General features: G+C 38.6%; 1 protein-coding gene across 8 annotated transcripts in view; it reads left to right on the top strand.

Moving 5' to 3' along the window:
- The window catches only part of LOC148852984 (cullin-associated and neddylation dissociated), a 73,515-nt gene extending 55,828 nt beyond the window's left edge, over nucleotides 1–17,687 (top strand). For 6 of the 8 annotated variants that reach the window (XM_088944506.1, XM_088944507.1, XM_088944508.1 and 3 more), the window contains exons 27-30: nucleotides 1,128–1,296; nucleotides 11,648–11,725; nucleotides 11,818–11,956; nucleotides 17,117–17,687. In XM_088944506.1, the coding sequence (XP_088800632.1) occupies nucleotides 1,128–1,296; nucleotides 11,648–11,725; nucleotides 11,818–11,956; nucleotides 17,117–17,213 (483 nt within the window). In that variant the 3' untranslated portion in view covers nucleotides 17,214–17,687. Of the gene's footprint in view, nucleotides 1–1,127; nucleotides 1,297–11,647; nucleotides 11,726–11,817; nucleotides 11,957–15,944; nucleotides 16,380–17,116 lie in introns of those variants that run through there. The other 2 variants (XM_088944512.1, XM_088944513.1) reach the window with 2 other exon arrangements.
- Nucleotides 17,688–17,977: the final 290 nt, after the last annotated feature.

Raw genomic sequence — 17,977 nt, 5'->3', positions numbered from 1 at the left:
GTTATAAAGAAACTTTTTTTCTCATAATGTTTCATCCTTCTCAAAATGTTTTATCATTTAGTGTGTGAATACCAACTTTTTTTGACAGTAACCAAAATAATGTGGCATTTGACTGATTTATTGCATTTTTGGAATTTACAATTTACCTCGAGGTTTCTGTAGGTGGATCTTGTGACATTTCCAACATTGAAACCATGAGTTGAATGACATCTTCCCTCTGGCACCAAATGATCTTGCCTCTGATACAATGGTGTTACACCCAAGGCCCTTCTGGCCCTTCTCCATCTATCTGATCAGAACCTGAGAATCCCCCTGATCTCAACTTTGGGGTACACTATAGCATGTATCAACTGAAGGCTTCTCAATAGAGATAAATGCTATTGAGAACCTCAGCCCCTATCCAACTGTTCCAAAGTTAACTTTTATGATTCTCCCTTCACAATCTCTGAAGTTACGATTCCTAGTTATGGTTACTAGAATGGACACAAATGCAGGAAACAGGGATACGACTCTCCATTTCCTATGATTCACACTGTTACGGGTATGGGTATCCTGTTTAATATGCTTGTATAATTGTTATAGTTGCTCAATAGTTTTATCTTCTCAAATTTAATTGAATGATGCGTAAAGGATTTTTTTTAAAAGGTACCATTTTGAATATATCAAAAGCGTTACCAATCAAAAAATACAAGTAGTGTTGGTGCTTTAAAATACACTGTAAAAATGTGCGTGCAGTATCCACTGTTGAATTTGGTATATATATAGTGTGCACTAAGCCTGATGAGTATAACTGCTCGGGAGACAGCACCAGCGCCTGATGGAACCAAATTACCCTGTAAATATCCATTGATATTAAGCTCAGTGGAGTCAATGGTAGGTGAAATCCATGCCTTAAGAGGAATTTGTGGTGAGCCTGAATAGGATGTAACATGTGCCTGACTTTAACTTTTATGACAAAAGTTTGATATTTGAATGTGGCTACTGTAACATGACAGAAAAATGTCATACAAATAAATTTGAAGTTGTATAAGTATCTTGTGCAATAACACCATATTCAATTTTTTGAATATTTGTTCATTACTCTCAGTTGGCCATGTTTTTTAATAGCTACTTTTTTTCCGGTGCAGCAAGAATTAATAAGGACAGTTGATCTTGGTCCTTTCAAGCATGTTGTGGATGATGGCCTTGAGCTGAGAAAAGCAGCTTTTGAATGTGTAGACACTTTGCTGGATAGTTGCCTTGATCAAGTGAACCCTTCATCTTTCATTGTTCCTTACCTTAAATCTGGCTTGGATGGTAAGCTTTCAAACCTGTGAGCCAATGATTCATTTTGACATTTAATGTCTTGTTTATCTGAACATTTTATCATATGCACTGAAAGCTATTTTATATATATTCCTCCCTCAAAGATAAAGATACATCTGTATGTCTATTTAGGTGTGTGGATATGTCTGTTGACAAATACAGCAACCTGTTACAACAATGGTGTTGACACCTTTTAGGTCTTTATATATATTGTTAATCCTTGATGTGGATAGAAAAACAATCTACATGCAGATCTTCAAGTGTACAGCAATAAGCACAAGAAATATCAAGCTAAAAACAATGGCATCAGATTGGCCTCCCGCGCGAACACGCAGCAATAGAGGGATTGGAATATGACAAAATGGGTTGACTCCTCAAAACCCTAACTGGGGCTGGGCTACAGGTCAAACAAGAGAAGCCAATTAAGATATTTACACATAAGCCCCTAGAATGGTTCCCTCTTACAAGCATCTCCTTACGAACAAAACTAGTTGGGGCTGAACCAGCCAATTAAGATATTTACACATAAGCCCCTAGAATGGTTCCCTCTCACAAGCAACTCCTTAAGAACAAAACTAGTCGGTGCTGAACCCCTAAAAGATAACTTTTGTTGCAAAAAGACCCAAAAGACCAAAACCCAACACATGTGCACCCATCTGCCCTTGACCAGAATCTGAATTATAAAATGACGAAAATGCCCCTGGACACAAACCGTCAACAAAGCTACTTAAAAACAACAATTTGGGATCCTATTACAAAAACATATTATACAGAATACTCTCACATTTTTTTTTCTTTTTTCTCTTCTTTTTTTGGCCTCATCATTCTTGTCAGGTTAAAAAGAGCTCAACCCCATGCGAGCATCAATTTTAGCAGCCTTGCACATGTCTCTATTTAGCTTCATAAACTCTTCTTCACTAATCTAAGAGTCCTCAATTGATGGTTTCCCTTTCCACTTGACCAAGAACCTAAAATAGGCCCCATTTCGAGTGTTGGTGACCCGAACATCTTCTACACCTACTTGTTCAAACCTCATTAGAACTTTTGGCCCTTTGTGCTTGTCCTTGCTCAACCTTGGTTGTTGGTTCTAGCTCTTCGTGGTAATCTAAGAGGCCTGCCACATTAAAAATGGGTGACCGACCATTTGTTGGCGTCTCAATTTCATGTGCATACACCATCTCAACACTTGACATGGTCCAATCTTTTTCTGTTTCAACTTACGATAAGTCCCAACAGGAAACCTCTCAAGCCACAAATAAACCATGACTAGATCACCCTCATGAAACTCTTTCACCTGATGATGCTTATCCTTAGCTTCTTTATACCTTTGATTGCTTTCTTTCAATTTCTGTCATACATTTTCTTGAACTTCTTGAATGGAGTCAGCTAAAGCCTTGGCATCATCAATAATTCACCGCAACCTTGTTATGGGGACTAGATCAGCAACACCTTTAGGCGACTTAGCTTGCGGTAGGATAAGATTCCACTGCTTCAAGTAGTCTCCAACTAAACTCCTCGACATGTTGCCCAAGCTTCGGTTAACCACTTTAGTTTGTTCATCTGTTTGTGGGTGAAATGTACTGCTGTATTGTAGGGTAGTAATCATACGTTTCCATAAAGTTCTCCAGAAGTGGCTAAGGAATCTTGTGTCACGACCTGATGTGATAGATCTTAGCAATTCATGCAACCAAACAGCTTATTTGAAAAGCAAGTGTACTACATGAGAAGCATCAAAAGTCTTTTGGCAACCAATAAAATGGGCCATTTTAGAGAAACGATCAACCACAACAAAAACAAAATCGTTGCCCCTAGTCGTTCTTGGCAACCACAACACAAAATCCATAGTAATATCAGTCCATAGCAACCCCAACCCTTAGTTCTTGTTGGTCATCAACATATTTAGCTCTTGGAAGCTTTTCTCAACTGTGAGAGTCCAAGTAAACCTACTTCCTTTCAAGCATTTAGTAATGGGTGCCACAATTGTGCTGAAATTCTTTATAAATTGACGATAAAATGTTACTAGCCCATGGAAACTACGAATTTCAGTTAAGGTTTACGGTGTTGACCACTCTTTGAATAGATTCAACCTTTTCTTGATCTACTTCAATCCCCTTGACTGAAACAACATACCCCAAAAGCACCAACTGATCTGTCATAAAATTACACTTTTTCATATATATAGTTGATTTTGCCTCAAGACATGCAAGATTGCTCTCAAGTGTTCTAAGTGGCTGTCATGATCTTTTTTTGTGGATGAGTATGTAATCAAAACAAACTATCATGAACTTCCCCATAAATGGCTTAAGAAATTGGCTCATGAACCTCATAAAGGTACTAGGAGCATTAGACAACTCGAATGACATAACCAGCCATTCATAAAGTCTTGAATGCAGTCTTCCACTAATCCCCTCTCATATACGAATTTGATGGTACCCACTCTTCAAATCTATCTTTGAAAACATTTGTGAGCTAGCCATGTGTCTAGCATGTCATCAAGGCGAGGTATGGGAAACCTATATTTAACTATAATGTTGTTAATAACACGGTTGTCAACAAACATGCCAACTACCATCTTTCTTTGGTGTGAACAAAGCTGGTACAACACATGGGCTTAAGCTCTCACCAATGTTTTAAAAGGCATGGGAGACATACGCTTGGAGGGGCCATGCAAGGTGCTCCCAAAACGCCCTGAGGCGTATGCCAGAGGCGCTGATACCTTTGAGGCGTACGCCTCAGGTATGCCTCTTGCACTTTTTTCATGAGGCGTTGCGCCTCATGCATACCTGATATGAAAATACAGGAAAAAAGAAAGAAAAAAGAAAAAAAGGAAAGGAAAGAGAAGAAAAAAAGAGAAAAGAAAAGAAAAGGAAATGGAAGGGAAGAAAAGATAAGTGGAAAGAAAATGGTTTGCTCCCTACCCCTTCGGCTGGGGGGCTTCTTCGCTTCGACAAGAACCCCCCCCCCCCCTCTGAATTACTGTTATGCATCTTTATTTTTCTTAATGTAAAAGATTTTGATTAAAAATAAAGAAAAAATGAGATCCCCCCTTCCTTTTCATCCTCCTAACCCCCTCCTCTTAAGAAGGCTTACGCCTCTTGCATTTTGAATTATGCCTTACGCCTCTAGGTAGTGGAACGCCTCACGTCACGCCTCCACGTTTTAAAACATTGGCTCTCACAGATCAGCCTCTTCTTCAACAACTCTATTACTTGTCTTTGGAGCTCCTCATGCTCCTTAGGGTTCATTCTATAGTGGGGTAAGTTAGGCAATGCTGCTCCCAACACTAAATCTATATGATATTGCACATTGCTTAGGGGAGGAAGGCCATTGGGTAATTCCTCAAGCATAACATCGGCATACTCATGAAGTAGCTTCTTCGCCATCTATGGAACATGTGTTTCTTTGCTGACATCTTTTGTAACCAGAACATAAGCAACATCCAAATTTCCATCTTCTTGAGCCAATTTATTTGAGGTGAAGAGAGAGTAGTGGTGGATTTGGTATCCTTCTTTGGAAATGGTTCAACTTTGTCTTTGACAAAGTTGTATGTGTTCTACTGTTCTTGTCCTCATAATGAATAGTCTTACGGTCATATTGCCATGAGCGTCAAAAAAGAAAATGGCATATATCCATTGGGACAACATCACACTATACTGATTCTTCAAATGTATCATTAATAGAGAAATTATCTAAGCATTTAGAAGAAACTCCTACCTCATTTCCTTTGTTGCTCAGTCTTGAGCTGCAACTTATCCACCGTTTCTTGAGAAACAAGATTCTCACTACTCCCGCTGCCAATAATCAGGTTACGCAACTTCCTACCAGCTGTACAACGTGTTCTGAAGATGCTCTTTCTCAACCAGTCCCTTCTTGAGGTGCAACTATGGAGTGCCGTATCACTAGAGCTTTACCCACAATGTCCCCATCTAAGTTTTCTTCCTCTAAAGCATTAGCTTCAGTAGTTTCAACCACTTGTCTATCCTAAACATAGCCTATATAATCTTGTTGTTTATCAATGACACCATCAACCAGATGTGTTTGCCCTTCAATCCTTTCTCTTAGGACATTCATTGGAATGATATCCCAACTTCGTACGCCTGAAACATCTAACAGTAGGCTGCCTTTGATTGTTCTTGCATTTGAGGTCCCTTAGACTGTAGGTTGTGTTTGGTTGATCACATGACACCTACTAGCCCCAACACTTCGACCTATTGATGAAGATGTACCTTGGACAACACTTAGTTTCCACCTTGAGCTCTGACTCAATTCAGCTTCAACCTTTAAAGCTAGTTGATATTGCCTCATTTACCTTATATGGGCATTGTAGGCTGACTTGATCTTGTATTGGAAACTTCAAACCATTGATATATCTACTAACTTTTTTTTGTTCAGTTTCTGTTATACTACTTTGAAGAGTTAACCTATTAAACTCTTTCATGTACTCTACATTCTTTTCCTATTGCCTTAAATTCTGCAACTTTTGGTAAAGAGTTTGCACATAATCTAGTGGTATGAATTCTGAATTCAGCTTCTCTTTCATTCTTCCCCAAGAACTAACCTTTCTTTTCCCCTTCCTTTCTTTGTCCCTTTGGTAACTTTTCCACCAATCCAAGGCTGTCCCACACATCTTTGTTCTTACAAGCTATGCTTTTCTTTCTTCATTTATTTCCTTCCAATCAAAATAATTTTCAATGCTGTCCAATCAATCTAGAAACTCTTCAGGTTCTAACTCACCATCAAAATTGTTAATATGAAGTTGAACACATGACCTCGATTTGATTGTAAAGCTTGTACTATTCGGTCTTCCCATCATTGGTTGTTATTGAAGGAATAAGAGATCCATCATATGGATGGCCGAACCCTAGAGGAAGATAGGGCGAAATTTCAAAAATTTTTCTCTCCCATGTGGGAATCACATTCCCTGTTTTAGAAAAACTTCATTTTTTAAGGATCAATATTGAACCAAGAACCGAACCATATCTGAATCAAAACAGTAGGAGAGGGATATACCTGATACGAAGATGCAGTATCTCCCAACGAAGGTGTTCACGCCCAAAGAAAGACTCCAAAGACTGCTCCCACTGAATATGACACAGTGAATGGTGGAGCAGAATCAGCAGGGTCCGTCCAATGAATCGAATTCTTCAGCAAGAATTCGATGGAGGCAGTGAGTACGACTTCTGATCAGCCTTTCTCCAAAGACTGATATCAAGACACTTCTTGATTGCTCCTACAAAGGATGGAGATCGAACTGGTAGTGTGGCGGCAACTGGAGGAAACGCAGGGAGAAGATGGTGCAGTCACACTGTTGTTGTCTTCTCTCTGGGTGTTCTAGAGATTAGGGCTGTACACGGGTCGGGTTGGGTCGGTTTACTGGGGTTTTCCCAACTGACCCGACCTGGTCGGGTTACCTGAGGTGGAAACCGAAATTGACCCAATGATAGGCAAAACCGACCTGGTCGGTTTGAGTCGGGTTGGGTCGGTTTCGGTCGGTTTCGGTTTTGCTTCTGTAGTCAAACCTTATTTCTGAAACTTGAGGTGGAAGTCTGCTGTTGGGTCGGTTTCGATTTTCATCAGCACAGAGCTAGCAGTCTGCTGTGGTCTCTGTAAGTACACCCTAGCAAACAAACAAGAGGGGTGATCCAAAAGTTCAGAATTTATTGTTCATTTCAAGTATACAAATCAATATATCTCCCAAAAAGAAACAAAGGCTTGGTTCTTCGAACTACTAGATATTGCATCTAAGAGAGCAGCCATGCAAGTTCAACAAATCTGTGTGAACGTGTTTCTACTGAGACTTAAAACTGAATTTTATGAATCTAGTATGCAGTTATCTTATAAACCTTCCGTGTTCCGACTAAAGTAGAAAGGAATTAAATTAAGAAAAACTTACAGGAGTGTTGCCAATGGCAACGCCATACTTAGTGGCTGCATTAACGTCGACGTTGTTGTAGCCAACAACCATGTTACCGAAAGCTCTCCCGCCTGCTCTGCTAAGTCTAGAGAATAACACCTCTCCCCAGTCTTCTGTCAACTGAAACCAAAACCAATAAACAAAAGAGTCGAATAATTTAAACCTAAAAAGAGTTCTTAAAAACCCCTCCTCTTCTTTCGATACAAAGGACTTAGAAAACAAAAAAGGAAACTAACCTGCCCGATCACACCGTCGCACTTGTCACCTATGAGAGCGAGAATGTCATCCATAGACAAGATGGTTTTCCTCTGGGTGCATATCTATAGAAGCAATAACATAAATAGATTAGAAGTCGCATCGGAAAATAATATATGGATTGATGAAATTTACTGATCCGAGTCATCCGACACGAAGAGGAAGTAGATTACTTACTTCCACCCGACAATCTTGATCGGTCAAGAGACGAATCCACTGGGTGTCAGGCATGGGCTTGGTGCTGACGACTCTGTATTTTCCATTTGGGTTCCAAACCTCGATAGAAATTGGCGTCGCCATGAAAAGCTCGGTTTCAGTACTGGAGAGTGGGACTGGGAGCACTGAGAAAGTGAGAAGCTGCTACTGGCTAAGGAAGCAAGCTATTTCAAACTTCGTTTCTCAAATGCGCTACGGGCTACCGAGACAAGTTGAAAGACGAGATTTTGTGATACATACAAGCAGTGGTAGAAGAGAGTTCATGGCAGAAGTTAAAAACCAAGTAGTCTTTTTGTCATTATTTTGATGATCACTGTTGTGTCATGTCTGAGAGAAATTTAATAAGATAGCTCGTATTTGGATAAGGAGTTCTCTTTAAGAGATAATGATAAGCCCTTATCTTATCTGCAGATTAGATCAGCTCTCTCCTAATCTCATTAGGAGGTTTCCAGATCTGAATTTAGATCCAGACTCTCTGAGTGGATAGGGTAAGGCCCTATCCTATCTGTTGTTTTAATCCCAGATCCGCCCCCTTATTTAATGAATCAAATTAGGCCAGTTCGAAATGGGCTTTAGGCCCATTTAAGTCTAAGTGCTCAAATTGCTTCCAACCTGCTGCCCAGTTGGGCTTCTTTGTATGGCATGGGGCCCAAACATTGATCTACACATCAGCCACATGGGTTCAGCCCAACCTCTGTTACAAGGCCTGGCCGAATTCACTGAAAAGACAGTGAACCCCCTGAAGCCCATCACATGGACTCCTAATGTGCCCAACACTTACACTAAGTGGTCCCTGGGCCAAGCCATCTTATAAAATCCCAGGGACTATGGGCAGATGCAAGATTAGCCCATCAGGTATTACCCTCAATGGTCTTACACTTAACCTCTCAGCCCATAATGATCAAACACTGCCCGACATGAGAGGACCTCTCCCTCGGCTGCAAGGAACAGTGCTGCACTCTCTACTCGCATGGATACTGAGAATTAAAACCTTTTGCAAACATTTTGAAACCATAATATATATATATATATATATATATATATATATATATATATATATATATTTATATCCATATATAAAATATATTTTGCAAAACAAATTTCAACGATTGAAATCGACTGTCTTGGTTTCCATCAGAGAGAGTGCATCCCCGATCATTACCTTTGCCCGACAAAGGGGCTGATCCTGTCACTATGATCACCCACTCAGATGAATTCTCGAACTGTCCCAACATACCTAGGTTTTGACCCCCGCTAAGGATCTCACTGATTGGCATATCAAAGACAGCCCAATCCGACACCTAGTGTAGTATCATAATAGAGTCTAGGGGTCAGGTGTAACTTTCCAGTTTTGCCCACTAGTCACCAAGGTCCGGGGCAATGCTGAAATCTGGTCCGGTTCAGGGTTTAAGTAAACCTACACTGCATATACCTCGGGTCTCACCCTGGCAGCTGAGACAGACCACCCCAACACTTGGCGGCACATCAGTGTCAGCCTTAGCAGGATAAATCTCCCCAGACTTATCCAACGACTGTGAACATTCTAAACTAACACGAGTCTCATAAGTGTCCAGTTTAAGGGTATTACACAAAAACACACCACTATAACATGAATCAAATATGTACTTTATTCATTTACAATAAATGCCATAATGTACATCAATCTGATTGGAGCTAAGGACACTGTCTAACAGTTATTCCTTTCATGCTGATCACCTTCAGGTTGCTCAATGTCTTCTTCACTAATAATGTTGTTCATCAACTCTAGGAGCTTGTCTATTTTTTCCTAGCCCCAAATCACTTGCTATGTCACCATCCCTAGCAAGTTGAGCAAGACGTTCAATCTGTTCTTGCAGCCCCCTTATAGTCTCTTGGAAACCTCTACACTGACATGTTGTGGTCTTCTACCACCGAAATTTGAAGCAAACCCAAGGAAAGAACTTGCTCTAATACCACTTGATGTGGACAAAAAAACAAATTACATGCAGTACTTCACATATATAGCAATAAGCACAAGAAATACCAAGCTAAAAACACCAAAACAAGTTGGATTTTTAGGGATATCAAACCTGAACCTGAAGTAGAACTCCTCTTCGAACTGTTCTGCTACAGTAATAATGACACTAAGTTGGCTTCCCGCGTGGACGCGAAGCAATATAGGGATTGGAAGGTGCTAAAATGGGTCGACGGCTCAAAATCCAAGCTCCCAATATTTGAAAACCTTAACTGGGGCTGAGCTACAGCTCAAACAAGAAACAAAGAACCAAAAGATTCCTACAGAAACAGCCCCCTTTTCTTTTATAAGACCCAATGGCTTGAGAGGCCAATTAAAATATTTACACATAAACCCCTAGAATGTTTCCCTCTCACAAGCAACTCCTTAAGAACAAAACTAACTTCACATTAGCCCCCCAAATATAGCTTATGTTGCAAAAAGACCCAACAGATGTGCACCCATCTGCCCTTGACCAGAATCTGAATTATAAATGATGAAAATACTCCTGGGCCAAAACTGTCAACAAAGCAACTCAAAAACAACAATTTGGAATCCTACTACAAAAACACACAAATACTCCCGCACCCATCTGCCCTTGATTGTCACGTCTAATCCAGGTCTGACGGCATCAGTTTTACCTCCCTTCTGTGTATGCATGTGGTCAAGCGGTGGTCTCTGTACTCAAATATGATCACTTGTTAATGTGCTTCTTGTTTAGAAATTAGTTTATGATGGATTTCTAGTCAACTCCCACCCACCCAACGAAAGATGTTTATTTGTCATTTTAAGCATGTTCCGTTTTTGTAAATGGGGTACACTGTCCATTTACAATGGATTGTCTAGTCCTGTCCCTGATTTATAAGGATAAAGTGAATACCCGAGGTTATATCTGCCTTCTTACAGCATGTATTTATTGTACTCATAGTGGAGGTGTGCTCCCTTTATCAAAAGTGGGATGTGTCTATAAGTCCATTAGCAAGTGCAGTTGCTGGCCATCCCATGCCCGGTGTGCCTTGCGCCTCGGCCCATGCGTGCGCCTTATGAAACTTTGATGTTTTTTTTTTTTGCTTTTTTTTTGTGTCTAGTGGCTGGGCCGGGGGTGCCACCCTTGGACCCTCGTGCCATGCCCGTTGAGGCAATGTTGTTCATTCATTCATCCTAATAAAATGTCTTCATAAAAAGCAATTAAAACTATAAAATCATTATTTTTTGTGTGAGAACTAAGAATTAAGACCTAACGTGAACTTGTTTGGGCTTGCCTAAAGGGGCGTGGTACAAAGGCGGCTCGTAGAATCAGGAATGTAATATGTTTTACATCACATTAGCTACTTGAAGTAATGCAATTTAGAGAAAAAGAGTGTGGGTTTTATATACTTGAAAATGTTTTATATATTTGATTTGATTTTTAAATTCTCATTTGAATATGCTTTACATTTTATATATATGTATTTTAATATTAGATAAAATTAAAGTTTATATTTTTATTATTATTATGTTTAATAATTTTTTGTTTTTTTCCCTTTTTGATTTTTTTGTCTTTTTTTTTGTTTTTTTAGTCTTTGTTTTTATTTTTGCGCCTTGCCATGTGCCTCAGGGACAAATTGACCCTTGTGCCTTTTTTGCGCCTTGCGCTTTTAAAACACTGAAATGGTCACTCTCATGCATGCATTTTTTTTTACATTTATGAGCATGAGATTACAGCAATGTCACCAATCAATTGCCCAGCATGAGATTACAAAATTTTGAAAATGGATGTTGTACACGTTTTTCTATGTGGAGATATATAGAACTTAGAAAGTGATTTGCAATCTCTTGCATAGGTATTTAGTTACTAACTGATTAGACATTACTCTTAATGCTATTCAGTTTGTCACAAACTATTAGGTTTCGTGAAGGATTTAATGATATATGATTTTCCAGTATAAAATTAAAAATAATTTTGATCTTTCTGCACCTTACAGATCACTATGATGTAAAAATGCCTTGCCATCTTATCCTCTCAAAACTTGCGGACAAGTGTCCTTCTGCTGTACTTGCCGGTTTGTATAGTTTTTTAAGAATTCATGTTTATTTTATTATTTTCCTCAATTGCATCCAGTTTTCAATTTATATTGAATTTTTTCAATTACAGTGTTGGACTCTTTGGTTGATCCCCTGCTAAAAACAATTAATCACAAGCCAAAGCAAGATGCTGTGAAGCAAGAAGTGGATCGCAATGAAGATATGATCCGAAGTGCACTTAGAGCAATTGCTTCCTTGAACCGTATAAGGTCATATACTTCTTATTTCTTTTTGTCCTCCCTCTCTCTCTCTCTCTCACACACACACACACACAAGCACCACAAACTACCCTACTTACCCTTGCCCTCAAGGGCTTTCCTCATAAAACAGATTGACCAGGACAAGGACCGAAGCTAATGCAATTGGTAGAAGTTCTAATTATGATTATTCCAACTTCCAAGAGTGTGCCAACACTGTAAGGGCTTTCCTCATAACACAGATTGACCAGGACAAAGACCCATGGGCTTTCTTTTCTCTTGCACAGAGAGCTTTCATCCAGAACTGATCTACCTGAATCACTATCTATAGAAGTGTATGTCAACACTGTTTGAAGTTTGTCCTGTAGTCATAAATACAAACTGATAGTTGACCCAGATAGGTTCCCAATTCATTAGTTATTGGTTCAATTAACAAGCCAACTTATCAATTTTTGTAAGTCCATCAAACAAATATAGATTATAAGGTCTATGGGTATATGCAAAACATTATAGGAGAGGGAACTATTTTGTAATTTATATATAACTATATTTGTCCCTCCCCAAACCCCACAGTAATAGGAACCTCATACACTGAGCTGTCCTTTTTCTATTTTTTGATAAGTAATAAAAAATTTTTGCCAAGAAAAGTTCCCTAGCATTTTTTTACTATTTTAGTACTTGTTGTGAAATTATCATTTACTATTTTTTGTAATTTCTGACTATTTTGATTAAGCTAGTGGATATTAGTTGTTGTAAAGTGTTTTTTGAGGATAGAATATTTTGAGCATTTGGTATTTGAGTTTGTTAAGGAAAGCCTAGGGCTAAACCAGTGATTTAAAAGGCGCGCCTAGGCGCATTTTAGGGTAGGCGCCTCGCCCAGGTCCTAGGCGCAGCCCATTCAAAAGGCGCATGCCTGGTGCGCCTAGGCGTGCACCTGGTGCGCCTTGCACCTTAGCCCAGGTGTGTGCCTTTTGAAATTTTGATGCCTTTTTCCTTTTCTTGAGTCTAGCAGCTGGACTGGGGGCTCTACCCTCGGACCTCCGTGCCATGCCCCACGAGGCCAGCCCAAACAAGTCCATTCATTCATCCTAATAAAATATCTTCTTAAAAGCAAATAAAACTATAAAATCATTATTTTTTGTGTGAAAACTAAGAATTTAAGATCCTAACATGGATTTGTTTGGGCTTGCCTCGAGGGGCGTGGCACAGAGGCAGCTCGTAGAATTAGGAATGTAATATGTCACATTAGCTACTTGAAGTAATGTAATTGGGAAAAAAAGAGATTGTGGGTTTTATATGTTTGATTTCATTTTTAAATTCTCATTTGAATATGCTTTACATATTATGTTTATGTATTTTAATTCTAGATAATAGGTTTTTTAAGACACTTATTTGAAAACTTAAGTTTATATTTTTATTAATATTATGTTTTATATTTTTTTTTTGATTTTTTTTGCATTTTTATGATTTTTTTGTCATTTTTCTTAATTTTTTGACATTTTGTTTTGATTTTTTAGCTTTTTTTTTTTTAATTGTGTGCCTTGCCTCAAAAAAGGTACGCGCCACACCTAAAAAAGGCGCACACCTCGCCTTGTTCCTTGCGCCTCAGGCGCAAAATGGCCCTTGCTGCTTTTTTGTGCCTTTTGCTTTTAAAACACTGGGCTAACCTTCCTAGAGCTTTATAAATACATCATAAGACATCATAAGGGTGTACTGTAATCACACCCTGTGCTTCTCTCTGCTATACTTTGTAACTTATAGAGCTATTTCATATTTCACCTTTTGCTACTGAAGATTGCACCACAGCCAATTCCCTTAATTAAATGTCTTAAAAAATCACTTTTTTCTCATCCTATAGCCACCAATTCCCTAAGTTAATTGTCAAGCATTTATAAATTTCCTTGCTTTACCCACCACATTAACTCGAGTTGGACTTTTCTCCTATGTCCTACACCAACTCTATTTTAGCTCCAGTACCAAATGCGGAATTTGGTGGCAAATCTCTTCCATGTATAGAATCCCATAGTCCATATAGGAAAGCTCACTAAATTACTTTTCCATGTGGAAGATACCTAGGCCATAGAAGAAAGCTCACTAAATTACTTAACTAGCAAACCTACGCTCTAAAACCCAGACCTGACCTCATGGTTGGACTGTTAGACCCGGGAACCGGAGACCATTCCAGCTTTTTAGAACCCCGGATTATAAATTTCTGAAAAACCAGTAGAACTGATCAAAACCCAACAGAACCGTTTAAAACTGGTCGGATTTTGACGATTTAACCGGTTTTAATGACCTGCCTGGGTTGGTAAATGTGCTGAAACTTAAGATGCAAGTCTCAAGATTCGAACTCATAACTTATCATTTAGCTAAGTTAGCTTATTACCATTAATCCATCTTGTTGTTTGCACTTGAATTTGTTTTTCTAATATATATATATATATATATTAATAGATGTATGTATGTACTATGTATATAACCATCCTGCCCATGCGTAAGACGTGTTATATTTTTCAAAAAGTTATATTAAATATGTGAATCACGACCAAACTGTTTCACCCGTGACCTGAGAAGCATTCTGGTTTTATCCGGTCCGGGTTTTAAAACATTGGATGTGTGTATGTACTATGTATAGATTGCTTGGTGAAATGATAAAGGAGGCGTTTGGCAAATCTTTTGTGTGGTTTCAGGCTTTTCAAAGCTTGGAAGACCAAATTTTGGTCTTTCTCTATTTGGCAATGAAAGACAGGAAGCCAGACCTATGCTCTAAAAACTCATGGAAGCCCAAATTGGCCAAAAATCTGGAAGCTTTCTGCACCTAATATCTTTTTGTTTAACAGCTCTATGGATCATCATATACTAGGATACTTAGCAAACGGTCTAGATCTTTAAAGACAATACCCCAAAAGCTCATTACATCTTTTGGCCATCTAGTCTGTCTCTGTTAGAAGATCCTCCTAAAGAAGCCAATGTTTTAAAAACTGACCCAGAGGTCGATGTAACATATATTTATGTATGTTTGCATTATTTTATATTTTTTAATTCAGTTGTTAATTTTTTTTATTTGTAAAAAGTGATAAAAATGCAATTTGAGGCCAAAAAAGTTTTTTTTGGCAAAAATAGCGGGGTTGAAAGGGTATCCGAGCACAAAGTTGTGACCTCCATAAAATTGCACATACATTGATTGTGAATCCCATGACCCGATGACTAGGTTGAATGGGTCAATAGTTCAACTACTCGGGTTGGACGGTTTTTGACTAAGTCAACGGGTTTTGACCAAATCCTGGATTTAAACCAAACCGCACCCAGAATCTTGGCCGGGTGATGGTTCGAATGGTTCAACCATTTGGGTCAACGGCAGGTTGAAAACACTGAAAAAGACTTGCCAAACGGCACCAAAATTGAGGGATGACAAGCATGAGAATGCTAGTTTGAGTCTAAGAGTAGACACTTCGTGCAAAAGCAATAACAACAAGAATAATAGTTTCCTGGCCTTCTTAGGATGTCATTGTGTATGAATATCTTTGCCAAGCTGCTTGAAAAGAGAGAATAATATTGACTATGTTCAGGCCAGGAAGAAAGAGGTCATTACCCTGACCAATTCTTTTATATAGTTATCTATAGTGGTGCAGTGGTGACCATCTAGGTGGGGTTGTTTGTTCCACTTTGTCTAATAAGATCCATTGCCTCTTCTGTTTGCTGATCAAGGAAAGATGCGTCACAGTCTACTTATTTGTCTGTTGGCTTGTTCTGTTGCACCGCAAAGTGGGCTGGCTAAACTGCCTTGCTTCCTAGGCTCCATACTTCTCCAGCCACTTGCTGTAATAGCATGCTTCTCAGGTGGTTTGCATCATAGGTGGTGCAGCTGAGTCTCAATTTGCCCCTACTTCTGAGGTGGTTTGCACCATAGGTGGTGCATCTGAGTCTCAACTGTCCTTACTTCTCAGGTGGTTTGCACAATCGGTGGTGCATCTGAATCTCAATTGTCCCTACTTCTCAGGTGGTTTGCACAATAGGTGGTGCAGCTGAGTCTCAACTGTCCCTACTTCTCAGGTGGTTTCCATCATAGGTGGTACCTAAAAGTCAGGTATCCGACTAAAAGAATTGACACAGCATCAGACTGGGCTCATTCAAATTTTAGCAAATACTCAATCTGAGCCTGCGGTCTGCCCAAGTTGCAGCTCTAATAAACTAGTCAGTCTCTCAACCATCTCATCCAGTCATCATTCATGTGTACTCCATTATTATTCTTCCAAAGATTCTAATATTCTTTTCTTCCATTCTCGGGAGAAAAACATGACTATAACATGCCAGATATTATTACTAATATTGAATATCTCTTTTATTCTAACACGAATTTCATTTGTTCTGATCATATAATATGAATGTAATCCTTCTTAGATGAATTGGAATGGTGGATGTAATTCTAGAGTAATGGTGAAAATACATATTCTTCTACGTTTATGTTAATGCAGGAATTAGAAACTTTACTGTTTTTTCATCTAGATAGGAATTTGAAGTATCTTTTCAATTAAAGCCTGGAGTTATTTGTATTGTTGCATTGAATTTTAGTTGGATGTTGCAAGTTTTTATTTAGTTAAAGTTTTGCTAATATGTTAGTATTTTTTAAGCTAATGGGTCCATGAACCAGGCCATTGGAAAGCCTTACAATCGACCCTATGACCACTAACAGAGTATCAAAAAATTAAATAAATAATTGAACGTTGTAGATTGATATTCATGAGAACACCTATTGACTTCCCTCGGTACTTTCTTTGGGATGCAATGGTACTTCCACAACATCAGCCAAGGAGAACTACAGGAGTAGGAAGGAGAATCATCTTTGCAGCAAGGTGCTTTTTACTTGCGAAGCCCAAGCACCAGGAGGGTGGGGGAACCCTGCATGGAAAAAAAGAATTTTGAACGAAAGAAATACCATGTGAGGATTAGAATTTCGCATTCCCAACACACCCCCAGAAATAATATTTGATAATCCAAAAACTCCTCACATCCATCTCTTTTAAATGTCCAGTAACAACCTGGTTTGATTTTGCCACTTTATCAAAAGCATGCCTTTAGTTGATTATATCAAGTAGGTGTCAAAAAGGATGGTTTATGGTAGTAATCTATTAATTTCTTCTGAAATTTTTACCCTGAAATTTGTGTTTTCAGTGGAGGAGAATGCAGCCTTAGGTTCAAGAGCCTGATGAATGAAATAATGAAATCATCAACGCTTTCAGAGAAGTACAATTCCATCCGCAATGAGTGAGATGACGATTTGGATTATGACCGTCACCTTTGCTTGGCAAGAAAAGAAAATGTGCTTTTGTTTTATGAAATTAAATGCTTTCCGGAGAGGCTTCTTTTCAGTGTGAGTTTGTACAATGCTCACAATTTACTGGTGTAGGCCTCTTGCTGCTCATCCATGTTACAGCTTACGGGTATATACATAAGCATACAAGAAAAATGTAAAATTGATATTCAGCTTCAATGGAAAGAACCAAGAAATGAGAGCCTAGTTTTGTCTTACAACAATTATTGGTGTAATTTTGTCTCTACATGGCTGGATCTTTTTCTTTTTAACCTGCCATTTTTCATTTGAACTGATTTTGTAATGCACTATTTTTGCACGTATTTGACATGAATAATTCTTGTTTGTATATTTTTATTGTCTCGGATAATTGTTGCTAATTGCCACATCAAATAACAATTTTATCATCTAAGCCTTGTTGGCTTGTTCCAATGGGGTTGGCTACATGAATTTTGTTTTGGCATTCCGTTGTAAAGTATTTAATCCATTGTTATAATTACTTCTGATATGGATGCTGCAGGCCAATCATCCGATATTGCTCGTTTTTTTATTAATGGATTTTAGTTTTGATTTCGTTTTCCTCGTTTCCACTTCATTACCCTTCATTTATAGCAAAATAGCAAGGGGCCTTGTGCTAAATTTGTGATTTACTTGTCTAGTTGTTTACTACTTGTTTTGAAAGTAATTACACCAAAAATATTTTCTTTACCGACTTTGTGATT

This window comes from Nelumbo lutea, chromosome 5, assembly GCF_056320005.1.
Source record: "Nelumbo lutea isolate HS-2025 chromosome 5, American lotus-T2T, whole genome shotgun sequence".
Taxonomy (NCBI): domain Eukaryota; kingdom Viridiplantae; phylum Streptophyta; class Magnoliopsida; order Proteales; family Nelumbonaceae; genus Nelumbo; species Nelumbo lutea.
This window is presented reverse-complemented; position numbering and strand designations above follow the sequence as displayed.